Source organism: Dioscorea cayenensis, unplaced genomic scaffold (genome assembly GCF_009730915.1).
Source record: "Dioscorea cayenensis subsp. rotundata cultivar TDr96_F1 unplaced genomic scaffold, TDr96_F1_v2_PseudoChromosome.rev07_lg8_w22 25.fasta BLBR01001548.1, whole genome shotgun sequence".
Taxonomy (NCBI): domain Eukaryota; kingdom Viridiplantae; phylum Streptophyta; class Magnoliopsida; order Dioscoreales; family Dioscoreaceae; genus Dioscorea; species Dioscorea cayenensis.
This window is the reverse complement of record NW_024087939.1, coordinates 295,314-322,862: the sequence shown is the minus strand read 5'-3', so window position 1 is coordinate 322,862 and position 27,549 is coordinate 295,314. Positions and strand designations below refer to the sequence as shown.

Genomic DNA, 27,549 nt, shown 5'->3' with positions numbered 1-27,549 from the left:
TGTTATTTTGTTAATTTGATAAAAAAAATTTGAAATTCAGGGCAATATAAAAATTGGATTTTCACTTGTTTTTTTAATTTTTAGGAGGGGTTTTTTTTTCGATTTTATAACGTGGTTTCCCAAATTTGTAAAAGGAGAAAAACCGTTATAAAAAAGATGTTAACTTTTTCATTTTTTTTATAGAGGCAAAATCATCCATATAAAAAACTGTAAAGTGGTATAAAAAAACCTCGAATTTAAGTTAAAAAAATATATGATTTTTCATTTGATTTTTGGAAATAAGTTTTTTTATTAAATAAAATTTTGAAATAGATTAATAAATTTACAAAATATTTTTTCTATGCATATAAGTTAGATTTTAAATGAAATGACAATTTTACCTATGTTAATGTCTTGGTAATATTTTTTTTTTTTTGGAAATTCGAGAAACCATATAATATAGAAAAAAATCTATCAAAATGTTTTAGAATGAGATTGATATGCAGAATGATGGTTTTCTGCAGAAATTTAATTGAGCAATCCCTGTACATTCCAGAGATGAAAAAAATTGAGAGAGCTGAAACTTAATTTTGCCGCTTTGCATTCAAACAGTGCACAAGTATTCCGACATCGTTGGGATTATAAACCTCTTATAATTTGACGCTGATATGTACATAATGATCGAACACCAAGATATTAATTGGAAACGTGGACCAGAAGCTTCGATCTTATTGCTAGATGAATGGTACTTACAATGTGTTTAAATCGATCACATTTCGGATAGTAGGTTGCTGATTTTCCGAAGCTCCTTCAGTGCTGTCATGGCTGTTGCTTGCCCTTTGCCCTTGAGAATATTGTTTGATAGGTTCTCTAGTGTGCCAGCTTGGCCTCGATCTTGTTGGAACACTGATTCGATAACCTGTTCAGCCGGATAATCAAAAGAAAGAAGATGAGCATCAGGAATTAGAAATTCAAGAAGTGCCCTTATCTTATTATTTTAATAAAAACGACAATTAGTTTTATGCATTTGGTTGATTTGAACTTGCAAAGAAATTAAAAGAAAGATCACCTGAATATTTTCAAGCATGGATTGTCCTAGATTTTTCAAAGTGCTCATCATATTCTTGTCGGCAACTTCTGCCCTACCATCAGAAATTGTACTGCCTGAGATTGTTTTGGAGATGTTTCCATTAACAGAGGACTGTTGTTGTCCCTCAATTCCCCCTTTCTCGCCATTTCCTCCATTAGATCCTTTGCTGAACTTCCATAACCATTGAAATTTACCGGAAAGAGGTTTCCTGTCCTTCAGAGCAGTATCCTCTTTCTCTATCTTATCTGCATCAGCTACAAGATTTCTGGTAGAGATGGTTTCCATGTCTTCCGAGTCTCGAGGTAGTGGATTTTCAGGACTACCATTGACACTCTTGTTGGTAGACTCATCCAGATTTTGGATTTCATGACTTTCATCATTATCAGCAACAAATGAATTTGAAGTAACACTACTTCGGTCTGATGCATTTTCATGCTCATCATGCAATCTATGAGGACTGGTCACAGGAGAACATACAGAATTCTCGCCGCTCAAACATGTGTCCTCAATGACAACATGGTTAACAGCTTCAGTAAAATTCTTCTCCTCATCTACGACCATGGATATAGACTCTTTGCTACTGGAAATATCGAAATCTTTCTCGTGTTTCACTTCCCCGAGGTCAGGTTTTAAGTCGGCTTCTTTAGCAAAATCACTTACCAGACTACGCCTGACAGAAGACCGAGCATCATTATTATCATTCAAAGTCATTGCAGGAGAAGGATCAGATTCTGTCCGAGATAAACCTAGTCTCTTTACTAGCATCCCTTTCACTGTTCCTTTTGAAAGTGAACGGCCTTTGGTTCCTGAGCGGAGTGCTTCATCTTTATGTAGCACCCGCCATTTGTCTTCCCAGTAGCTATCCGGTATTAGATGCAGTGGTGTCTTTGGAGAACTTGTAGCAGCTGGAAGACTATAGCCCCTACCAACCATTTGTTTATTCCGGTTGGAACTTTCCTGGGACGGAGACAATGAAAGATTAGCTTCAAGTGCAAGGCCTTGCAATGACTTTGCTTTCTCGATCAACTTCTTCACATCTACATTCTCCGGGAAATTTAATAGTCTTTGGAGGCAAGCCGTCGCATATTCGGTGGCTAGCAGTGACGATCGTAGGTGTAGAAGCATGGAGACTGCCATTGCTGAGATGAATGCTCCCCGAGGAGAGCACAAGACCTTGAAACTATAGTCCAAAGCAGGCTCCACAACTGAACCATTGGAAGAAGAAAATATTTCATCCCAAATCACCAAAAGATCCTCGAGGGAAAATTCACGTCCAAATAGCACACGCAACCATCTTAATGCAAAGTACTGAGGTTCGACACCAAGTTCAACTAGATGACTGTGAAGAGATGAATCCACAATAGAAAGCAAGTGATACAATGCAGATGATGCTTCTATCACTGGTGGTAAACTTGAGCTGGACCCAGCAGCTGAAGAAGGGGAGAAGAAATCCGCCATTGCCACCACCCCATGGCCTCCACTCATCAACCCATCAAACATGCAATAAGCATCATGTTCCATGAATCTCTCAGATAAGACAATGCCAAGCTCTCCCTCAGCACCATAAGCATCACTTAAGAGAAAAATGTCCCTCGTCTCATTATCAAGGTCATCCAGGCTGCAAGGTTTAGCCTTGTCCCCCTGAGAATCAATCGCATTTTCCAGTCCAGCGTCCCAGTTTGCAGCCCTTGTGAATCTGTAGTTAGTAACCAGATCACCATTTGGGAAAGACATTTCATCAAAGTCATCTGTAAAATAGTCTTCATAGACTTTGCGAACTTCAGACAAATGTTGCACATCGACATGAAGTACATAAAGTAGAGGCGCCAATAGTTCATGCATCCCTACAACAAATTGCATTCCATATGTGAGTCCTTGACACAACCCAGAATTAACCAGAAATAATCTAGTCTAAGTTAACAGGATCTAATTGTACTTTAAGTTGTTAGTAAACTGAGTTATTTTCAGATGTTAAAGATAAGCCATTGTTCTTCCTTAATACAAAACCTTAAATTGCTAGGAAAATTATTTACACAAAGTTTTGACCTTGGAAACAAGCATACTCGAGAGTACAGAATACTCACCTTGTCTATAGCCGTATTCTGGGTGCCGAAGGCACCACATCAGCAATATCCTTCTCAACATGGCCTGGCATGCAGGTGTCTGGAAGTAGCTACCATGTTCAGGGTACAAACGGGAAAGGTCCTGATCAACCATTTTTTCCAACTCGGCATTCCGGAAATAGCGGCCCCATGTGCTATCTGAAAGACATTTACAACAATATTAACATAAAAGGCTGAAGAGAACAATTATCAAGTGTTTTTTCGCATTAAGTTAGCAAGAATTCAATAGGTGTTGCCTGTTACATACTAACAAAGAAAAAAAAAAATAGATAATCGAACCATTTCTGTGTGTTTATCAACAGCAGGAAACTCAAATAAGATAACTTATTTAAATTCTAACATGAACACAATTACAGCCAAGAAGTGAGAATATAATAATTCCCTGTTCTTAGGTTACAAGATGAAATAGATGCATTAAAAGCTTAAACCCAAAATCAAATAGCGCTTCTCAAAATATGATAAATGGTGTTAACTATCCAAGCATTTGCCATTCATTAGGAAGTTAAAGAAACCAAAGTTCTACAGCCTTTTTAAGCAACACACAATGAAATAACTCCATTGAAGGCAATAGTTAGATGTACCAGGATTTTGTGATAGCGGGTTGTCAATAGAAAGGTCTGGAGAACTACTTCCATCTTTATTGAGATGTGGATCTATAAGAAGACGTCGTCTCATGCTGGCATATCTGTGAAGATAGCAAATTGATACATATCAGGCAGTGATAACTAGACTGGAGCAGCTAAAAATACATAAAAATAAAATCATCTAATTTACAATTAAAAAAAAAGGCACTGTACATCATCAACCAAGAAATAAAAGAAGGAAAAATACTAAATCAAAGAACAAAGCAGTATGAAACTGTGAATGCTAGACAATATAATGCTCCAGGAGAAGCACATCTGTTCACAACACACACTTAATGAACCATGTAGAAACCCTTCAATCAGCTTGAAAATAAGTAACTCATGCTCAATCATTAATTCAACTAAGACATAACAAGTGCATCTAAGGAAGTTTACATGAAAAAACAATTTCAATGACCAACATTTAATTGCTAAACTCAATGGCTAAAAACCACTTTCTCATCCACCAAAAAGGCCACAAATGAATGAAATAGCAAAGGAGCTCTTTCACAAACTTGATTAAACTCAACAAAATCATAGCAAACAAATAAACACAAATGTTGATGAACACAAAGAAGACTCCCTCTCCGTTGATTTTCAACCCAAAACAAACTGAATATGAATAGAAACTCCAAAATAAACAGAGAAAGCATCCAAAAACACGACTCAGCACCATATCCATGAAACTAGAAACAAAATTTGTCGGTACTTCCCGAGTCCATCAAGACTTCTATATAACAATTAAGACTATGATCCATAGAAACACCAAAATCATCGAAAGCTACCAGCATAGAAGAAACACACAATAATCCACAAAAACATAAAAAAGATAAAGGAACGATTTTTACAGCATAAAAACCAAATCATACCTTCTCCGGGTATCAGCGGTGACCCGCCGGAGCTCATCGATCGACGCCGATGCCAATCCGGGAAGAATCCCGAGATCGATGCGCCACCTAACGCCCCGAAGGTCCGAGAATCTCGATTCCATCGATTCCACGGCCAAACTCCGATCCGATTGCGAGATTTCAAGCAATGAGGGATCAACCAGGGCTGGAGCCATGGCTCCCTAGGGATTCTAGAGAAAAATGAGATAAAGGTGGGATTTTGTCAGCGATAAACGTATAAAGGAGCCAACTTTGGATGGCCAAGAGCCAAAGGGAAGGTTTGGGAAAGAAAGGGGTATTATGGAAAAAGAGCATTGTCGGAAGGAATCAAAGAATCATTCCAAAAAAAACAATTTTTTTTGCAAATACACCCTTAGAAACTTCTAATATTGCACGAAATAAAATTTTACCTTGAAGGTGAAATAAAATTAGGGGTATATTGGGAAGTGTGAGAAGCAAAGTAGGTGTATTTTGGGAATAGAAAAGGAGAAAATAGGGGTATTATGGGAAGAGTATGGTTTCTTCACTCAAAAGTCTCTTTGTTTTGAAAGATGAGCTGTCGTTCTAATCCTGGCTTCTCAGAGAGACAAAGCCATTTATTTCACGTTTATTTCATTTATTTATTTATTTTTCTTAATTTTTCTTATTTTATCTTATTTATTGTGCATTGAATAATAATAAACTTGGTTATTTATTTAAGAAATTTATGGTTCAGCCAATGAGTGATTTAATAAAAAATAATTAATCATTCAATTTGTGTGGTTTATTTTTATTTTTTTTTTTGAAAAAAAAAGACTTTTTGATAGAGAATGGATAAGAAAATGAAAAAGTGGATTGAGTGGTTTTAAATTAACTGATTTATGGAACTCTCTGAGAAACATTCTAATTTCTAAAGTATCTTATTGTTTTTTTCTTTTGTATAGAATAATTTTTATAAAATCTTAAAATTACTTAATTATTTTCAAGAAAGAAATATATTTATATATATTTATGTGAACATTTTTATTTAACTCCCAGTACTTTATCTATATTAATTTAGAATTTACGGTTTAAAAAAACAGATGGGTCAAAGATTTAATTTTTTTTAAAAATTACATATATAATATATTGTATATGTGCATATTCATGTTCAAAATTTTAAATATAAGTACGTAACCATACCAAGGTCATATTAGACTAATCACTATATCATAAATATACATAGTGAATTTGTCTACATTTATTAAAATCATTAAAAAATGTCAATAATTACTTAATTTATTAACATCGAATCTTTTAGATAAGACTTTCTTGTCTTATAAAAAGATGAGTTCAAATCTCAATTTGAATTTTTCGAGTCTTTTACCTAAGGTGTTTATATTTTATTAAACAAATGGGTTTGAAGCTCATCTTGCGAAGGGTAAGAACACATGCGTTGTTAAGTTTACAGTTACATTTCACATATGTGCGGCTCAAAACACATAACTTATCTACATTCATTAAAAAAAACTTAATTAAAATACATAAGTATATTTCCATAAACAACACTTTTGTATATGATTTACGTGAGGGGCGGAAGGAGAGGGGGAGTCAAGGGTGTACTTGCCCCTTGGCCCCCAAGTTAATAATATCTATATATATATATATATACATATGTATCAATTAACGGTGTTTATATATATACACACACATGCACACATACATGCATACAAGGCTAGTGGTAGAATTACAAAAACTTTATTATTTGACCTATTAATATTTTACAAAGTAGTTTATCTAGTAAAAATTTTATTTTTTCAAAAATCTATTATTTATCCCCTTTGTTTTTTTACAAATTAATTTATACAATATAAAAATTATATTTTAAAAAAATTTTGTTAAAATTTATTATTTGACCATGACTTTTGTAACTATGATATAACACATAAAAATATTTTTTAAAAAATATTTATAAAAATATATTGTTTATTTTTTTATTTTATTTTTTTACTTGGTCAATCTTAAAAAAAATTATAACTGTCTTTATAATCTTTATAGCCCTCATTGTTTTTATTTATTTTTTGTTAAATTGGATGGATCGAACAGTAATGACATGTTATTTGACCAATCTACAATATTATATATATATTAATTTTTTTACAGGGAACATTCAAATTTTATTTTTAATTTTTTGAGTAAAACACCCCTTTCATATTCCTTCTAGTTCCGCCACTGATTTACGTATGTATATATATATATATATATAACCCACATCTTTTTGGAGATATTTATTCATAGATACAAACTCTATAAACGTCCTAGTGCTATTGAATTAACATCCAACGTCCTCGCTATCTTATTTTTTCATCTCCACCATGTTTCTTGGACGTTGGTCATCTAACGTATTGTAATATATATATATATATATATATATATATATATATATATATATATATATATATATATAACTATTTCAAATTAACTGTTGTGAAATAGTCTTATTCCTAGAAGGTGCACCAAATATTCCTTAAAATATCTCAATCTCAGACTAAGTCTTTAGTCAAACTTGGCCAAATAATCAAAACCGGAGGCTAGGCTTATTAGTAATGGATTTTTTGACTCCTAATTTCAAAGTCAACCAATTCTTAATATGCATAATCTCTCTATATACATATATTTACCATCTCAATCACAAAACATAACAATATTAATACAGTACTGTTATAGAATATTTCTATTTTTTGAAAAAAAAAATACCACTGTATATATATATATATATAAAAGATATTGAATATTTCTATTTTTGAAAAAAAAATAGCACTGTATATATATAAATATATATATAAGATTTTGATAAAGATGCAACAGAACTTTCACATCACTAAAAATCAATATATTAATCAACAGTGACAACATTAGAAACCAACCGGAAAAATATCAAAAGTATTCATAACATTCCTCAAATTATTAAGAGCATAAGACCCCACTAATTCATTTCATTTTCCTCAAAAAGTGTTTATTTGGATTCTCAATCAGTGAGTTATGAAATAACCACCTCTCTTGAATTATAATAAATACATTTTTTTTTTCTCCATATAATAATATAGATATAATAATAAATTTCAAACAAGAAGTCCCAAGGATTAATTTTGTTTTCAAGGATAAGTAGGAAATATTAATTTTACGGAAGGACTGATTTATAATTATATTAATTAGAGGGGTTTGTATGTGAAAGAAGCCATGGCATGACTGCCAAGTCACTGCTGAGTCATCACATGGGTAAGGACGAAGGTACGATTACACGTGGCGTTATTCTATTGGTTGATGTGATGGATCACTTGCACGATTCTCTGGAAAAATCAGAGCCTTGTCTTATTGAATGATTAGATCTCGGATCAGCTGCGAGATCACAAACAGCAACCAGCTTTGAGCTTGGCTTTGGTGGCCACGTCATCAGCGTTTGTCTTGGGAAGGACAATGGATTCTTTGATGACGTGTTGGATGCTGATTGGTAGGATGGTGTTGTTATTAGGAATTTATTGAATTTTTATAAAATAAGGATTTCTTATTGACTACTGCCCACTTTCAGCAAAGGTTTAGAGAATTGAATTTTGTTTGATATTAAAAAAAAAAATGGGAAATATGGGTCAAGGTCTAAAATTTCTAACAGTTTTAAATTGTTGTGATTATTATTGAGATCAATAAAGTATTAAAAAAATAAAAATAAATAAATGCAAATGACTAAATGCTATAAAGACAAAATAAATAAATAAATACTTATATGAACTACCTGTTTTTGATAGACGTTTACAAAATTGCAATGTGTTTGAAACAGAATTCATCCATACTCAGTGCTCGTAGTTCGTTAGGCATTTACATCACCAGAATATGACTATCTAATCAAAAACTGTAATACCATAATTTTGATTCTAAAAATATCATCTATATTTTTAGGATATTAATTGGTGTACCTTTTCAAAAAAGTAACTATATGAAAAAAAACTTTTCATGGAATGTGTCTTTTTATTTAAAAAAAAAACTTTCTTCATAGCATGTAAATACAATTAATTAAAAAACATACATTAAAAAAATTAAAGTTAATTATTTAATAAACATAATTGAATAATTGAAACATAAATAAACATCAACATAGATTAAATCAAAATAATTAATCTAAAAAAGAGTAAGTAGGTTGATTCTCATATCTCTCGAGGGATCCATCAATTGGTATCTTGATGTATCTTGATGCATATAGATATAAATGATTCAATGGGAGCAAGAATTTTCATAATCATTTGGAAACATTTAATTTTGGAGAGAAAAATATTTTCAAATTCTGTTTGATCCATTACATGTTAATTAATTCGATCAAGACTGTTAATAAACAAGATTTGTCTAAGTTACTCTTTCTTTTTGTCATATGTTTAGGATCCATTTAATTTAAGGGTTTAAATTAGTTGCCAACCAACTCTCAACCAATTCTATTTCTAACACGTGAACCATTTCTCCAACAAATTCTAACTCTCATAATCTAAATTGAGTAAATGACCGGCATGTAGATAGAAAGTGGGCAGGGCCTCATTGTGTTTTTATCGATCATAATTAATTTTTTTTTAAATAAAAAATTAGGTTCATGATTGGTTATTTTTTAATAAATTGTTGAATTTTGCATTTGTTGATTGACTATGGCCCCTCATAAATCTTAACTACCCAACTCAATTATTAGTTTTTATTTGTTTGCATTGCTTGTGTCTTGAGCTTCTATTTCATTCAACACACATAAATAAATAGATGAATAAAAAAAAAAAATAAAAAAAATATATATATATATAGTAGGGCATGCATGTCTCCTTCCAAGTCCCCATATTAATCAATTAAACTTTTTTTTTAACTATAAATATATATTTGAGCTACTGATTGAAGTGAGCAAGAGTTGACTGATCTGGTCGCCAATAAAAATTTTAATTATAATTGCAAGCTTTTTATATTTTATAAATTTTTTAAGCACTTTAAACTATATATATATATATATATATATATATATATATATATATATATATATATCATATAAATGTATAATTTTAGGAAAGATAATAAAATTATCTTTTAGTTCAAGCAAACGTGAAAATCATAAAAAAAATAACTATTCTATTCAAAATAAAAATAAAAATAAAAATAAAAAGAATAACTATGCAATTGAATTAAAATAATTAAAATAATTTTTAATTGAGTACCGATTAGATTAAAATTACAATCATATCATATGAACTAACAATTCGATTAAAAAAATATAATTTAATGAAATGCATGTAAAAAACAAACTGTAAAACCTCTCATACATTTTTTTTTAAATAGATAAATAAATCAGATTTTTTTTAAAAAAAATAAAGTACAAACAACATATACAGAATTATACATAAAAAGACAAAAACAACAAGATAAAAACAAATAATAGACCATCAAAAATAGAAATAACACACATTATAAATAACAAAAACAGATAAACAAGAAAAAAAATTGCAAAAATCACACACAAAAGTAAAAAACAAAAACTTAAATAAAATTAACTAGTGCTCTAATTGTTTACCAAATTCACTAGGATCACCCACACATATATATATATATATATATATATATATATATAACAAGACTTCTCTCGAAAGTGCTAATTGAATCTCCGACACATGCATTCTTCATTCAACAATTAGAGCACACACCACACATTTCATGTCCTAAATGTCTCAAATGTGCATCTCCCCCTAGCCCAATTAATTGAATAAAAGGACCAAAATAAGAGTCAATAGTACACCCAATAATAAATGAAGCATATGAATCTTAATGGACGCAAAATATACTTTTGAATCATTTTATATGGTTCATGTGGTATGCGAAATTTTAGTTCAAACATCAACATAAGTCATCACCATTCACATCACCATCTCATACTACCTTTTTCTTATTCTCTTTTTGTAAACCATAATAAAAGGATATTGTGTCTCTCCTCCTATTGCTCATAAATAATAATAATAATAATAATAATAATAATAATAATAATAATAATAATAATAATAAGCATTTATAATTTAAAAAATTCCGCTTCGCTTCAACTTGGTCGGTGGTCCTCGGTTGCAATTATTAGAGAGAACTGTCTCCATCTTTACCGAGTCCACAAACCATCCCCCAATTTTCTACATGTCATCAAATTTTTTTTTTTTCAAACTTATTTTATTTTTAATTAATTCTTTTATTCAATAGGTTTTAATGTTGTGAATTTGAGGGTGATTTTTTCCGATGACTCTGGGTAAATCACATTAGAGCATTCATTGGAAAAGAGCTAATATCTCAATTTAGATATATTTTTATAGTATGTAAGTTAAGATTTGAATTTAAATTTTTAATAAAAATATAATCAAGTGTTAATAGACCAAAAGATTACTAGTAATTTGAGAGTGGATTATATAAATACTCTTTCAAAATAACAATGAAATTTAAAAATGATTGAAGTTAGCATATTGTCCTTTAAATATTTCAACCATCTACTGTTAATCAATTATGTCATTTTGTAGCATGATTACTGTATTTTGAAAATCATACCATGATCTTTTTCTTAGGTTAATCATGTCATTTTATAGTATGATTACTGTATTTTGAAAATTATACCATGTTTTTTTTTGTTTATTTTAAAATATGATTATTGTATTTTAAAAACCATATTATGTTTTTTTTTCTCCGTAAAATTTAACAGAGAAAGGAGCCAGAATTGATAGATAAGTTTTCTTTAAAAAAACATACAATTGAAGACATTGGACTAATTCTATTTTTCATTACATATAATATTATTTTATGATGATATTTTTCCAATGAACTAAATAAACATAAACATGACAAAAAATATGAACATTGCAATGGAACATACATAAGCCTGATAATTTCACATAGATTTTTTTTTTTTTTAATTATATATCTCCAAAAGGACCACAACCCCACTTGTGTTCACCATCATAAATTTCTTCATAGCTGTCATCTTGTTACCAATAACATCATAATCCAGCTGTTCTGCTCAAGGATAGCCTCAAAAAATTCAGGGGTGTATTAGCAAAAATCAAATCTAAATATATAGGCCACATCTACTAGGTATGTCCCTAGACTTAAATCCCTAGGTCCTAGGGATGATTAATCTAGACTCTTAGATCTTCAACAAACAGTTGGTATCAATTTTCATTTGGATTTATTGTGCTTAAAAATAGTAGTATATTAAAAAAAAAAAATTAAATACACAATATTTTAATTTGAATCATTCAATCATATATACATAATATTCTTCTGGTAACAACTGTTTATACTATTGCTATTATACAAATTCTCTCCATTTCTCTCATGCACTTTCTCTTACATATTTTTTAATATTTGGATACGTTCTATGGCTTTTTATATATATTTCTTTTAACGTTCAATATTTTTTTATTTTCAGCATGGAATAATTCTATTTATTCATCAAAGTAATTTTGGAGTCATCTTATCAAATACCCAAATTTGGTTAAAAAAACACCAAAGGATACTATTAAATATTTTTAGCCCATATTTTAAAAAAAAATATATACTACTTTTTTTTTAAAATTTATTAGACTCTATTTTTTTAATAACCAATTTGTTTTCAAAAAATTGTTATTAAAAAGGAAAGTACTCTTCCAAAGTTTTAAAACCTATTTAGTTTTAGCAAAATGATTTTTTAAAAACTTATTGCGGTAAATAAAAAAAACTTAGAGCTAAGTCACAAAAAACCCAAATATAAAGTATCAAATAAATATTATGTTTACATATATAAATGTGATTTGGAAATACATATTATTAATTTCACTAATTTAGAATTACTTTGGTTTTTAAAATATATAAGTCTATTCATTTTTATTTTATTTTTTTTTATATACCAAAAAAACTAATACAGCCATACAAGTCACCCAGATGTAAATTCACGCCAGATAAAACTTCAAAATTTAGGGTTCTGTTGCTTTTAATATATCTAAATATAATCATTTTCTTTAATTATAATAATCACTGAAAATGCAAAACTTAATAAAGAGAGGGGTTTGAGGGGTTAGATATACATATATATATATATATATATAATATGAATATTTATAGGGGTATCAAAGCAAAAACAACATGGTCGTTTCCCAATTGGTTTCCCATTCCGATTCCCTGCGTTTCTCTTCGAGTAGCCGTAGTTTCGAGAGAGTGCCCTAGCGCCGCCATTGCCGCGCGTTATCGAAGCTCTGCGAGATTGATTCAGAGGAATCGAAGAGGTTCCCAAATTTCTTAGAGAAATCAAAGGGAAAGATGGTGGTGAGAATCCGTCTATCGAGATTTGGGTGCAAGAACAAGCCTTTTTATCGAGTCATGGCCGCCGATAGCCGATCTCCGAGAGATGGCAAGCATCTTGAGGTCTTGGGTTATTACAATCCATTGCCAGGTACTCCAATCCCATCTTTTTCTTGTTTTTTTTTGGGTGCGGGTGAATTTCAATTGTTTTTTGGTTTTATTTTTGATGCTATGGAAGGCATTATTGACTTTGGTTTCATGTATTTTGTAGGGCAGGATGGTGGTAAGAGAATGGGGCTGAATTTTGACAGAGTGAAGTAATTTTCTTGCCCTAAACCCTAATTCGTAGTTGTTGCCATTGCTTTTGAGATGAAAGCTATCAACTTGCTTGGTTTTCTTGTTGCAAATTTATTCTGTTAGTTTATGGTAAGAATCATTGGTAGCATTGTTTTGGGATTTATGATATGCAAAGGTTTTCAGCTTGTTTTATGTCTTTATATTGCAATTGTTGGTTGTGGATTTCTAGTGTTAGAATCATTTGCTATGAATTGCTAATAAGACGAATTTGGGACATTTGGAATTGGAAAACTTAGTGCTGAGAATGGTTTGTCATGATCTATGTGAAATCCAGTTTCTTTAAAGGGTTTGGTTTTAATGACTTTCATCATAGAGCTGTAGCTGTTCTCATGTTTGATTACCCAGGATACTGCCAAAAAAATTATGCAAGTTCAATAAGACATTGTCTGTGAATCATTTGCTGGAAATTGCTAATAAGAATAATTGGAGCATTGGAAGTGATATGCATGACTTTGAATGCATTGCTTTTGGGAATACATACTTCTGAGAACTGATTTACTTGTCGTACAGTTTCCTTAAGAGGTCGCAATTCTCTTGTTTAATCATTCAAGGACCTGTTAAAAAGTTTTTTCAAGTTTAATGAGATATTGATTTATGGAAAAAAAAAGAATAGTTGAAGATGAAAAGAAGAGAAAGTATGACTATTTCTCTGGTATAGTCTGGTTTTTTTTAAGGGGGTAGATTTTATTGACTTTCTTTGTAGAGCTGTAGTGGTGTTCTCCTTCTTTGATCTTCCAAGGGCCTTTCATAAAATTGAAGCAAGTTCAATAAGGCATTGTGGGAAAAAGAGTGGTGGGAGATGAAAGGAAGAGACATTCTCAGTATTTGTTTGATAGTAGTTTTTTCTGTTTGTCCTAGTCTTAGGTATGAAATATACTGTTTTTTATACAATCACTAACAAATATCGACGATCTTGTTGAGGTTTTGGGAATGTATAGTTAAATCTCAGTGAGTTTGATGTTTTGTGTTTATTTGAAATTTGAGTGGTTTAATGGGTCTGAGAATATAGATTGTTGAAGTGGGTTATTCATTTGCATGCTTTCTTGGCCTATTTCATTCAAGTTAAATTTGTTTATTTCTGTTGAGTATAGATTTTATTTCACAAGCCTATAATTCCCAAAAGAAATGAGAATTATAGCCTCTATGTTAATCACTTACAATATATTGATTCACAATTTTACATGTATCAACAACAAACTTGGAATTTCTTATCATTTTAATTGTTTGACGAATTCTTGACCAGCCATTTACTGCCATTTTTGCAGATATTGGTTATCGGTTGGAGCACAGCCATCGGATCCGGTCCAACGTATTCTCTTCAGGGCCGGACTTTTACCTCCTCCGCCAATGCTGGCAATGGCACGGAAGGGTGGGCCCCGTGATACTCGTCCAATTGATCCTATGACTGGCCGCTATTTGAAACCGGACAGTCCTGAATCCGTTGATCAGTTAGAAGAAGGTGAAGGCGAGGTCAATGAAGAGACCGACAACCCAGCTTCATGAAATTCTGTCACATACCAATGTCATTGCTTACTTGTTTCTGTTATTGCCAGAGTTGTTATCACATGTAAAACTTGTGAATCGTGGATGCAATTCAACTTTTCATAGAAGAAAATCTGAATTGTAGCAGAAATTTTACTGTTATCTTGCAGGAAATCTGATTCATTTCTTAAGATTTCCGTCAAAGCACCATAGTAATTCTCTATTTACTGAATTTAAGCAGGCTTGATGGTATCAAATGATACACAACAATGTCCTTGGCTGATTTATTTTATTTTTTAAAGCTCATGATCCAAGAAACTAACACTATCAAAATCAGAACTTGAAAAGGAAATTCTCATTTTGATTTTAATGAATTTTAATCTTCCAACTGAAAGTAACCAAATCAATAATCAATTTGTCTAACAAGAATAATACATTCTCCAAACAAGAAGAACAAAAAATCAGAAAGAAATAAAGAAAGAGAACTCTTTCTTGGCATCAAATAACAAAAAAGGTATCTCTTCTCAGTGAGGCCACCCTTTGAATGAAAAATACTAAAACCAAACCACCCCACAAATCCAAACCTCTTTCTTCTCCAAATCCAAATTCAATTTAAGTAGTTCAAATGCAATGGAACACCTCCCCTTTTCCTCCAAACAAAAATCAAATCAATGCGTTCAACTCTCCCCTCCTCCACCTTTTTCTCCCTAGTATATTTCTTATCATGCTTGTTGCTGGTCCAACTTAGCCTTACAAAATGCAGCACGTTCACTATTACTAATAACTGTCAGCATCCCATTTGGCCCGGGACGTTGGCGGGCGCGGGAACGGCCCAACTACCTTCAACCGGGTTCAGGCTTGAACCAGGCCGGTCAGTCCGTCTTCCAGCCCCACCGCGCTGGTCCGGCCGGATTTGGGCCCGAACCGGATGTGCATTTGGGCCAGATGGAGCTGGAAAGTGCGAAACTGGTGACTGTGGTGGCCACATGGAGTGTGGTGGCTCCGGCGCTCTCCCACCTACCACTCTCTTCGAAATCACCCTCGGTGAGGGCACTAACAAAGACTTCTATGACATCAGCCTTGTCGACGGATACAATCTACCACTCGTCGCTATACCAAGATCAACACAAGGTGGGACCTGTAATTTCACCGGATGCATTTCTGATATAAATTTAGGTAAAAACAATGAGAAACTCAGATTTATATATATTTACACAGAATCAAATAACTGATAAATTTGTATTTACCTAATTGTTGATTGAAGGGTGTCCAAAAGAGCTGCAAATGGAAGGTGGGGGCAGTGAGGTGGTGGGGTGTAGGAGCGCATGTGAAGTGTTTGGATTGGATGAGTATTGTTGCAGTGGAGAATATGGGAATCCAGGGACTTGCAAGCCATCAGGATACTCAAATTACTTCAAGAAGTCATGCCCTACTGCTTATAGCTATGCATTTGATGATGCCTCTAGTACATTCACTTGCAATGCCTTTGATTACAACCTTGTTTTTTGCCCTCCCACCAATGGGTGAGACTACCACCATTAATGCTATGTTTCTTAATATCAACATATCTATATATGTACATATATAAACAAGTTCTTCTGTTGTTATGCAAAACTGATAAATATGCAAACCTTAATCTCTCATTTTATAGAACTTAAGCTATCATTCTATTAGATTCAAATAATATGGTTAATTCACATCTAACATAAAATTAGTACACTATTATGTAACATGTTGAGCTGTTTTAGGAGTAATTAATAGTCCAATATCCATTGATTTGGTAAATATATATACACGAATGTAAGAGCCTAAGTTTTTCATAAGTTTTTTTTTTATTGAATAACATTTAGATATTATATGTTTGGTTTGCACCTATGACAATAGAATAATTATGCTTAAGTTATAACATTAAAACATAACCCGCTAATTACCCTCACTACTCTCTCTATCTCCCTGTACATGTGTAAGGAGGTATTTATCATCGTCAATATTTGAAGAAGTTATCTGTAATTAACCTTTTTGCTATGCTATAGATTATACTATAGAAATATCCCTCCCAGTTTATAATTGCAGCAAAATCCTTGTATTTGCATCAAATACCCAATACTTAACAAAAGCCTTGCTCTTAAAATCTATTAGGTAAACTACAAACATTTCAGTAACTAGCTTTCAAGGGTCTACATGTAACTAGAACATTTAGAGGGTTGTTCTTGCAATTTTCTTAAGCAAAGAATGCTTGTTATCTGCTAATTCTTCATATCTTGCAGTCCGACAAAACCAAATGACTTTAACAGTGCTCAACCAAACAAAGGAAACAGCAATGACAGGCAAACTCAACCAAACTATGGATACAGTAATGGAAATCAACCACAACCAAACAATGGACCCAGTAATGGAAGTCAACCTCAACCAAACTATGGATACAGCAATGGAGATCAACCACAACCAAACAATGGACCCAGTAATGGAAGTCAAACTCAACCAAACTATGGATACAGCAATGGAGATCAACCACAACCAAACAATGGACCCAATAATGGAAGTCAACCTCAACCAAACTATGGATACAGCAATGGAGATCAACCACAACCAAACTATGGACCCAATAATGGAAGTCAACCTCAACCAAACTATGGATACGGCAATGGGGATCAATCACAACCTGATTATGAATACGATGACAATGGAGACCAACCTGGAGAGATAACATCATCGGCGAGCATTGTATCATTCCAAATCGGCTTCTGCATCCTTATACTCTTCCCATTGATCTTCTAGTCTGATCTGGAAAATATAACAAACAGATAGAGTCAGCTAGTTAGGAATTGAATTTAGAAATAATTAAACAAATTCAACCTGGAAAATAGAGAGAGACATGCAGATGAACTGCCTTCCATGCCAACTAAGACGAGCACTAATTCATAATACTCTCCGCGATTGAGAAGTATACATGAACCTCTTTATTTTTCTGATAAATTGTAACAAGAATTTAGATCTCATAAGGAAAATTGTCATTCTTTCTCCTGATGTCTCTTGGTACAGCATTACAAGCATTACCACTGAAGGCAATGGATTGCCGAGAGAATTGTGATTCACAGAATCACAGTGCATTAATCTGAATGAAATCACAATATTAATCAAGTCCGTTTCATTAAAGAGGTTGAGACATGAGGTTTAAAAGCCAATCTTGATAAACTAGATAATATGCTGCAGCTATTATGACTTGGGTCTGGGAAGTTGTGTTATCTTAAGAAAATGGTTGTTCAGCTTCCATGCATCTCATTTCTTTGACTTCTTTGTTTTCCTTGAAGCTTGAGGCTTCCTTGCTGCTTTCTTAGATGGCTTTACAGTAGCTTTAGCCTTCTTTTGCGTCATACCCTGCATCCAAAGTCTTATCAGCTAAGTTGCGCCACATGGTATAAAATCATTATAGACACCAACTTCAAGTCAAAGCACATGGTAATCAATGACTTGAAAATAACTATATATATGGTAAGTTATACCTGCCCTTTTAAGAAACACACATTGTTATAATACTACTATATATAAAAACGGGCAACAAGTTTAGATCATAAATCACAACATATTGGTACCTCTTTCTTCCTGCTCTTCTTATTGGCTTGATCTCCATTTTCATTGTTTGAGTTGCTTTGATCAGCATTGATCCTGGGAATCTTCTCTCCCTCCTCATCTGAATCAAATGAAAACCCATCAAGTGTACCTACAAGAAAGAAAAACAATTTACACAAGTGAGGAAAAAATATGCTAGGATGATTATCACTAAAAATATATGCCGAGCAAGTACTGATGCAACCAGGAATAAACTGTACATCACGGGGGAAAAGCTGTGGAAGTAATACATGCTGATAGTATCCGATTACACATAATATCTCGAATAATTTCTGAAAACTGCCAAACAATATGAATTAGGGGGACATTTTGAAAGACAGGAATTTAAAAAAGAAGTACAAAGATTTGCCAAAGTGGAATATGAAGAGCAATAGTAGGAGCGGGTTATTGTCTTATTAGCAGTTATCCATTGAAATTTGCATATGAATTTTAGGTGCAAAGCATGTTGTTAATGGCGCAAATTTACCAGCCACCTGTATAATTGTTTTTGTGATCATAATCGATATAGTATCATGCAACTTTGCATGGACTTGAGAAGATTGTGTTTGGTACCTAACATTATATAGAACATATAAAAACTCAACAATTAAATTTCTAACCTTCAACCATTGTTTCCGCTTCAAATACATTTGATTGAGGTTCCAGCTGAATAAAGTCATTCATAATTGCCTCTATCTGCATGCAAATTTACAAAAAGATCAGCTGAATAATTTTAATTACAGATCGATTTGTGAAACTCTGAAGGCCAGAATCACAGGCACATAAAGAATTTCAACAGTAGAAGGCACATTGAATTTTTAAATAAAGAAAGACCACTTGACAAGACCAGCAAGTATAGGGGTTCACAGGGGCACACTCAAGACAACTTAAGTGCACATCTTTACTCAGGATTCAGGGGTGGTTGTTCTAAAGGGCTCCGTGGGGATGCGCGAAAACCAAGATTTGCTTTATCAGGTATCAAACGGAAACTGTGAGCAAATAGAACACCTTTACATACAAATGCACATATATACAAGCAAGGCACCTTGAGGAATATTTGATGCTTAACATCACAAGCTCAAGAAGCTCTAGACATTTTGTTACCGAACCAAAAATTTAGTGAGTTATAACAAAGCTTTGACAATAGACCAAAATAAATAAATTAAATAAATTAAATAAAACTGGGAGTGAGGAAATTTGATGGATGCCTAATAACTTGGACTAATGAAGCATTATTTGCATAATGATAAGCTAACCAGACTCAAACCAAACGTAGCTGGACAAGATTGGATCCAAATTCTCAAAAAATCATTCAATTCGAATTGGACTAAAGACATCAAAGTTGTAATGACCTGGTCCGACCCATATAAGTAATCATATACTCTGGACCACCCAATATTGGGCCCAGCACACCTCACACCAGAAAATAAAATCACCAATTTATACCAATCTACTAAATCACCTCACTGTTTCACAAAGAAAGAAGAAGAATAAAATTGGGCTTTCTGAAGAAATAAATAGTAGGTGTATGATTAAATCTGGATCATGGTTTGTAGAGGCTTTGCAGTTGGATTACAAAAAGGTGACTTACATGCCTGGTTTTCTTCATATTTGATTGAAATTGCACTAGTGAACAAAGAACAGAGAAAACATATAATCCCGCATAAGCAAGAGAATGCGTTCGCACATTGCCGCAGTTAGAGTTATTAAATTGATCCACATTTACTTGTAATTTTTCATAAAGAAAACAAAATCCAGTTTGTTGCAAAGGCAGCAATACAACAATGGAAAATGGTACCTGCTTTGAAAATAACAAACAGTCTAATACCAGATTATATAAGATTGCATAACCTGGATGACAGGTACTAACAAAAATTGCCCTGGGAAGGAATAATTAACTCCAACTTGCATGATTAACTCTAATTTCTGCATGTATGTCTTAGAAAGCATACATCGAATAGGAAAAAAAATCCCACAAACCAACCTTTGCTTCTGATTGTCCAACACTAACCTGAAAAAGATAAAAATAAATTTAAAGTTAAAAACTGTGATGCCTGAAAATGAAGTAAAAGATAAAATTGGATAATATTTTTTGGAATATGGGACAACCAAAATATTGCACCACAAAGTTCTTGTCAAGAGTGCATTACTTACAATGCAAAAAGTCCTCGAGGGTACAATTGTGGATCTATAAATTGTGCCTGTCACATTACATAAGAGAACTTAAAACTCAAGCGGAGATAATTAATTCATGCTATGTGTAAATACATGTGACAGCCACAGAATATAAAATCTAAAACCTTGTTAGGATACACACAAATACACAGGCAATAATAAAAGCATTAATATAATGAAAAGAAATCGCAGCCCAAGTTGCCCATATAGCATTGATGAAATGTTCTCAATGGGTTTGTGTGACGCAAGCCACTTTAATTAGTGAACAGATGCAAACAGGACAACAGTTTTCCCAGAGTAGTTGGAGCTACCTTCAAAGGGATCTGACCTAGTAAAGGGAGTCATCCATCATATGATATAGTTATTTGACAGAACCTTAAGTTGAGAGTTTTTATCGAGACACCAAACAAATACCAACTCCATCATCCAGTACAAACCAAAATGGTAAAATCAGTAGCTTCATCTGTAAAAGAGTAGAAATGAAAAGGACCAAAACGATGCTTTATATACACTACCTTTAAGGTCCAAGAGCATCTCATGGTTTCCCTTTGAGCCATTTGAAATTACTATACGCCCAACAGCACCCACATCTCCACCTAAGTCTATGGAGTCCCCATCACACTCAACAAGTGCCTGAATGTAACTCAAGATTTTGATTAGAACACTTAGAGTTTTGATAAGCTGCAAACAGAGAAAATTACTGCACAAATATGTAAAAAGCTCATTAGAACATAGAAACTTAAAGAAGCGACCAAACTATGTTATGGTGATGAGCAATCATCACTAACTCAACTACTCATATTAACTGAAAGATGGGCAGGAGCACCTTTGTACGCTGAACTTTGTCAGGAAACACCAAAGGCAACCTGGAGGAGACCTAAACAAAGAGGAGGAAAAATTATTAAGATTTAGTTAAATATCTAAAAACAATGAGGGAATAAAAGAAAAATTACAAGAACCAATCTTTTATGATAGATAAATCAGAGAAAGAACAAAACAGAATTCCATCTCTAAAAAGCCGAAAACTTCAGCTCTTGTGGACCAATTTACTAGCCCCAATACTCATAATCTTAAAGGGGATCATATTACCATCCAAATACCTGCGATAGTTGAATGAAAGAATCCCACTCACAGTGTGAGTGATCACAACGTTAAACTACAGATTTAAACAGTATAACTTAAATAGACATCAGCTCAATCAGTATTTCATTTTAAAAGACTCCAGATCTCCAACATGCCCAGGTGGATTTTATGTAAGAGTCTTACCAAAGGTTTAGCAGGTTTTTCTTTAATATCCTCCTCAATCGGTTCCCCCTCTAGTGCATCAGATGCATCTGTTCAGGAACATGGAGAAGAAAATGAAGCAGCACAAGTAGACAAGGCAGATTAAAACATCAAGCTTCTGTGTCTGAAATTGAGTTTTAAATGAAGAAACAAGTAAGAGCATTCGACTCTCTACGAGACACTGGTACACTCCTAGTCTGGTTATTATTTTCCATCTAGACTTACCTTCTTTAATATCAAAATTCTCTTCAACTTTTGGAGACTTTCGTTTTTTACCCTTCTTGGCAGGACTTTCTTGGCTATCAATAAGAACAGAATCTTGTTCGTTTTGATGCTCCTCTAATGCCTCAGAATTTATACCGACAAATCCTTTGGGACTAATTTTTGGAGAAGAATCAGAATCTGAAGATAATGTCTCAAAATCTCGAGTTGGTGCCTATTCAAAAGAGTGGATCAATACAATTAGTGCAAAGGTTTACATACCAAGTTAATTCTTCCAGGAATTTAAACATAAAAAAACCTACTGTTTTTCCTACTTCTATGCATTGGGACATCTAATGTAAGCTGAAATGTGACAAACACAACGGCAATGATTCCATTACTTAACCCCACCCTCATCCCCTAACTCTCAAACTTATAGATAAAAACAAAGATGATTATGAAGAGTAAAAATGACACACCCAGTAACACAAACAACATTCTTTACTGGGATACAAAAAAAAGGGATCTTTGATACATACGCAGGTAATGTAACAGAATCAATCAAAGAAAGAGTTCAGAAGCATTTATTTTTAAAACTACATCAATTATAATAACCAGTTGAACACTACCTAGAAATGCTCATCTAACGGGAGAGTTAGACGTTCAAATGGTAAAACATATGACTGGCACATAGCTGATCTACTTGAAAAGAGCCACTCCAAAACAATCTAAAAATGCCTGCCTGGCAGGAGAGGAAGAAAGTTCAAATGGTAATAACCATCAAGACTATGAAAATGCAACTGATAGTGATCCTACAATTAAAACCACAACAATTACCATTATAACAGGCAATGCAAGCAAGCATGAAAGACACTGTCACAATTAACACACGGTGAAAACTACAATGAAATGATCCACAAATTCAACACATTGTTTTCCAAGTAAATAGCAAACAATCAAGTAAACAACAAAAATCCACCAAAATCTTTTCTCCAGAGAAAAAAAAAATGAATTTTTCAGTACATAATACTCTAGAAATTATTAAAAACTATAGCAAAAAAAACAGTAACAAAAAACAAGAATCATCCAAGAAACCTTCAAAAACATCAAAGTAAAGAGAAAAATTAACATGAAATGGTACAGAAAACGAAAAATTTCCTGATTTCCCTTGCTCACCGCCACACCAAAACATCAAACCAAAACTACACAAACAAATCGCGAGCAAAATACCTTGAATTCGCGGAGCCAATCGGGAGACGAATCCCGGGAACTGCTCATTGCCTCCAACTCGAGACTCGAGAGCTCTCTTGCAGCCTCCTCTCGCTCTCGAGGTCTCCCGATCGAAAGAGAAGGGCTTTTCCGTCATTTTAGTTTTAGAAATGCAACGGGTCGGATTCGAACTAGGATGCGGATTCGGATCTTTCTTTGTTTGAACCCGAAATCCGATAGCCATATTTGGGCTGGGCCCTCCCGCTAGATTTGTTTTTTGCAAATGTAACCCTATAAACCTTATAATTGCATATTACCATAATAAACCATGAATTAATTGTTGTGTTCATACCATTGAATAAAAATTAATTTTTAAATTAATTATTATAGAATGAGACAAAAATAAAATATATTAAGTTACTCAATTAATAATGTTGATTTTTAGATCTTGCACCTATTATTAGTTTTCTAATAGTTACGTGTAGGCTCTAAACCAGTTATGAATAAAATACTGAAAGTTTTATAAAATAATAGACATATATCAACTGGTTAATTTTTTTATATATATAAAAATTTGACTCAAAACTATTTATTTAAATAACCTAAACTTTTACATCTTTGATAAGGCATGATCTACTTTTCATATTTTCAAATATTCTAACATGTTCTCTTCTATTGATATCCTATAATGTATCTTTCATATTATTTAGTAAATATTCTTTGTATATTTTTAGCCATATAATTCTTCTAAAATATTTTCACTTTCTTTTTTAGACATATAATAGTTGTATAAATAACTTTGTAACATTTCATAAATTTGAAATAAAAAAAAAAATATGAGTTTGAATTTCTTCAATCTCTTCTAACAGTGATTTTTGCATTAAAAAAAAAAACTGTATAAATAAGACTCAAATAATTAGTCTATTTCTAACTATTACTCCTGATGATGAATGCTGGTTGTTACAGATCTAGTTTTTTAGAGACTTGTCCATGTTTTTGCGGACAACATGCTAAAATATCATGTGCACCTTCATTACTATGCATTCACTCATTCACATAATTAAGGGAAAAAAAAAAGAAAAAAAGAATTTTGCATGATATAATTAAAAAGATGAAACGGAACAGGAGTTTTGTTGGTCCATCTGCAATTAAGTCCATGTTCATTTCATTCTTTTTTGTTGTTTTACACTTGGATGGATAGAGACATGCATCCAAAATGTTGACACTTGGGTGTCTTTGGAATGGTCTTTTGTAGCCCACCATGTGATCACTTTAAAGTGGCCATTGATAGGTATTATACCATTTGATCTTCTTCTCTTTATTGCTAGTGAATAGTTTGTAGATGATTTCTTTGTAAATAAATTGGTCTTGGAAAAGTATATCACTGACATATGAAAATTTTGTTTTGTCAATTGATGTTTTTATTTATTTATTTATTGAAAAAACTTATATATTTTCAAAACAAAAAATTAAAATTATAGGTTTTATAAGACTCTCAATAATAAACCCTGAACTGGTCTAGAGTTTGTGGCTCTAAGAATGGTAATGGGACAGAACGGAGACAGAGAAGAGCACCCAATCTCTAACTTCAAGATGGGAAATACCAACCTCCTCCCTTTTCTTACATAATAATACATATGTGAATTTGGTTTTTTAATAAATTATTTGATGCTATAGATGAATATATTTGGTAATACATTCATTAAATAATATTTATTAAATTAAGCATGATCCGTCCTATAAAACCCCAAAAAAAGATAAGTAACTAAATTAAATAATAATAATAATAATAATATACATATATGAATGTCTTTGATCTTTTTTTCCGCCTAGCCCCGATGTAGCAGGGGTGGAAGGAAGGAGATATTAGGGAATCATTTTCTCTAATCAAGTAAAGTTTCTAAAGGAATAGGAGACTTTTTGCCTATTCTAAAATGGGTCAAAGGCATGATATATGTGTATATATAAACATATTAAATAATAATATTTACTTGTTATCTTCATTAATATTGTTTTGTTCAATCTAAAGTGCATGAGATGTAAATTTAATCCAAATTACTTCATAGTTCACATAACTTGACCAATTTATCAATATAAGAGAAAAGCATTAAAGGTTTATAAAAAAATTATATTAATCGACCAAAATTTTGAAGTCTATCTCCGTACTAATTTCAATTTTAGATTCATATTCATGATAACTAATATTGGTATTGGATTTTTTATCGATTGAATTACAAACTCTTCAACTCGGCAGACATATGTCTTTCACTTAAAAAAAAAAATTCCCTTAAACATGTGTTAATTTATTAATTAATTAAGAGTTAGCATGGTCCACATATTGTCAATCATATGATCCAAAATAAAATTATCACCGGTTACATGGTAGACACAGCAATACTATTTTGTGTTGAGAGTTAGGAAGCAAATTCAATGCATTAAAAACACATGCAATACTTGATACATATAACACACGCATATATATAAGAAAAAACATAATCTAAGAATGCTTTTAGAGGTATTGTTCTTTAATGATGTTAGATAATAATTATTAAATTATTATCTAACTATTATAAATATAGAGCAGAGATTTTATTATATATTACGTATAATTATTATTTAATATTATTTAGTATTATATGTATGAATTAACAATAATTATCAAGCACTAATAGAGTGATTGTTGTAGAATAGTAGTAGATTTTAAATCTAGGGACATGTTTGGAGAACGTGATATTACTGATATAGATATGTACGTAAAAATTAAATATAATAAAGGGCATAGCATGAGGTGATGCTCCCTGGCTGAGTGAGAACCCTCAAACTAAGGGATCCTTTGCATGGACATGCATGTGAGGTGTAGGAGAATAAAGACAACACCTCCCCCTTTATGGGTCCCACCTCAATCACATGCACCGAAAGTCTTCTAATTTTTATCACATCTTTCAAGTTCCAAACCCTTGAGTAATCGTCTCCCAAAAATACATGTTTTACCATAATCATTGTTTTCCAAATGGTATTGTTAAATTCCCCTTTGTTTTCCTTAAATTAGTTCTGATTTTAAATACTAAATATTAAAAGATTTTGAAGCCAACTGTCTCTTGATCAATGTTTTTAAAACCGGACCGAATAGCGAACCGGTCTCATATTTGGGTCACGGGTCAGTTGGTTCGACCGGATGACCCGTTTTGGTCGGACCGGATGACGTCATAAATAAATAATTATCTTAAATATTATATATATAATATATATATACATATAATAACAAACTTTATTATATTTTTAATCATAATTATCTTAAATATTTATTTTAATATCATTATGATTTTATCAAAATGGTTGAAGATTCAAATAATTAATCTAGATAAAGCAACAAATACAATTCCCTAAGCTTTTTATTTCTTAATCTATTAATCATAAATGGATGATGATAACTACATAAATTAAACAACTAATTAAATTACTAATTATGTGAGGATGAGACAAGGCATGAACAAAAAAAAATTCAAAACTAAACTAGAACTAAGTATGATTAATTTAATTCTCATATTTGATCATCATTACCATTAAAAATAAAAGTATAAAAATAAAAATAAAGTCCTAAATGATCTATACCTCTTAAACAATTTATAAGTTTTCTTTTTTTATTTTCTCATACCTCTAAACTCCAAAGTTCCAAAAAAATCCAAATAATATTTTTCGACAAATCAAGACTCAGAGTATCATGAAATCAAGAAAAAAAGAAAGCAATTCACGTCCCTAAGTCCTTTCTTAAAAAAACAAAAAAACAAAAACAAAAACAAAAAAACAAAAAAACAAAAAAACAAAAAAACAAAAACAAAAATAAAAAAATTGAAAACCGGGTTCCATCCGGCTTTTGGTCCAACCGACGGTTCACCGGGTTTGGCCGGGTTTGACCGGTTCAAGATTCGGTCAACATTAATTCTAAAACCGGACCGGGCTATGGGCCGGTTCCCGGTTTTTCCGGTCCGACCGGCCGGTCCGGTCCGGTTTTCAAAACATGGCTCTTGATACATAGACACTTGGATGTACTGTATGCGGTGGTTTGATCACATATTTAACTTGATGTCATAAAATAAAAATATATGGTATAATTAAAAATTACACTAATATTTATATTATTCGTCTATTTTATAGCACCACAAAATAATAAAAAATATAAGAATTCTTAACTTTATTCTCCAAAAAAATAAAGGTTAAATTTTTCATTATCCCGTCTATTAATCTGACTTATA

General features: G+C 32.2%; 4 protein-coding genes across 5 annotated transcripts; 2 read left to right on the top strand and 2 right to left on the bottom strand.

Moving 5' to 3' along the window:
• Positions 1-554: 554 nt before the first annotated feature.
• On the bottom strand, positions 555-4,988 carry LOC120256638 (TBC1 domain family member 5 homolog A-like). The gene is made up of 5 exons (XM_039264309.1): positions 4,685-4,988; positions 3,774-3,877; positions 3,154-3,330; positions 1,049-2,913; positions 555-898 (listed from the first exon to the last, which is right to left on the bottom strand). Exons 1-5 carry the CDS (start codon positions 4,876-4,878, stop codon positions 749-751), a joined length of 2,490 nt encoding a protein of 829 aa, XP_039120243.1. The 5' UTR covers positions 4,879-4,988; the 3' UTR covers positions 555-748.
• A 7,866-nt stretch (positions 4,989-12,854) lies between these two features.
• LOC120256621 (30S ribosomal protein S16-2, chloroplastic/mitochondrial-like) lies at positions 12,855-15,022 on the top strand. Its single transcript, XM_039264284.1, has 3 exons — positions 12,855-13,130; positions 13,251-13,296; positions 14,602-15,022. Exons 1-3 carry the CDS (start codon positions 12,998-13,000, stop codon positions 14,837-14,839), a joined length of 417 nt encoding a protein of 138 aa, XP_039120218.1. The 5' UTR covers positions 12,855-12,997; the 3' UTR covers positions 14,840-15,022.
• Positions 15,023-15,290: 268 nt separating this feature from the next.
• LOC120256640 (pathogenesis-related thaumatin-like protein 3.5) lies at positions 15,291-17,682 on the top strand. Of its 2 annotated transcripts, none has more exons than XM_039264311.1 (3): positions 15,291-15,949; positions 16,083-16,341; positions 17,086-17,682. In XM_039264311.1, exons 1-3 carry the CDS (start codon positions 15,490-15,492, stop codon positions 17,594-17,596), a joined length of 1,230 nt encoding a protein of 409 aa, XP_039120245.1. In that variant the 5' UTR covers positions 15,291-15,489; the 3' UTR covers positions 17,597-17,682. The 2 variants fall into 2 exon arrangements, with proteins under 2 accessions (XP_039120245.1, XP_039120244.1); XM_039264310.1 differs by having other exon boundaries at positions 15,291-15,994.
• A 130-nt stretch (positions 17,683-17,812) lies between these two features.
• Positions 17,813-23,433, bottom strand: LOC120256641 (DNA-binding protein BIN4). The gene is made up of 10 exons (XM_039264312.1): positions 23,318-23,433; positions 22,112-22,322; positions 21,869-21,936; positions 21,429-21,479; positions 21,118-21,235; positions 20,582-20,628; positions 20,412-20,438; positions 19,048-19,123; positions 18,412-18,539; positions 17,813-18,196 (listed from the first exon to the last, which is right to left on the bottom strand). Exons 1-10 carry the CDS (start codon positions 23,363-23,365, stop codon positions 18,098-18,100), a joined length of 873 nt encoding a protein of 290 aa, XP_039120246.1. The 5' UTR covers positions 23,366-23,433; the 3' UTR covers positions 17,813-18,097.
• Between the last annotated feature and the right edge of the window lie 4,116 nt (positions 23,434-27,549).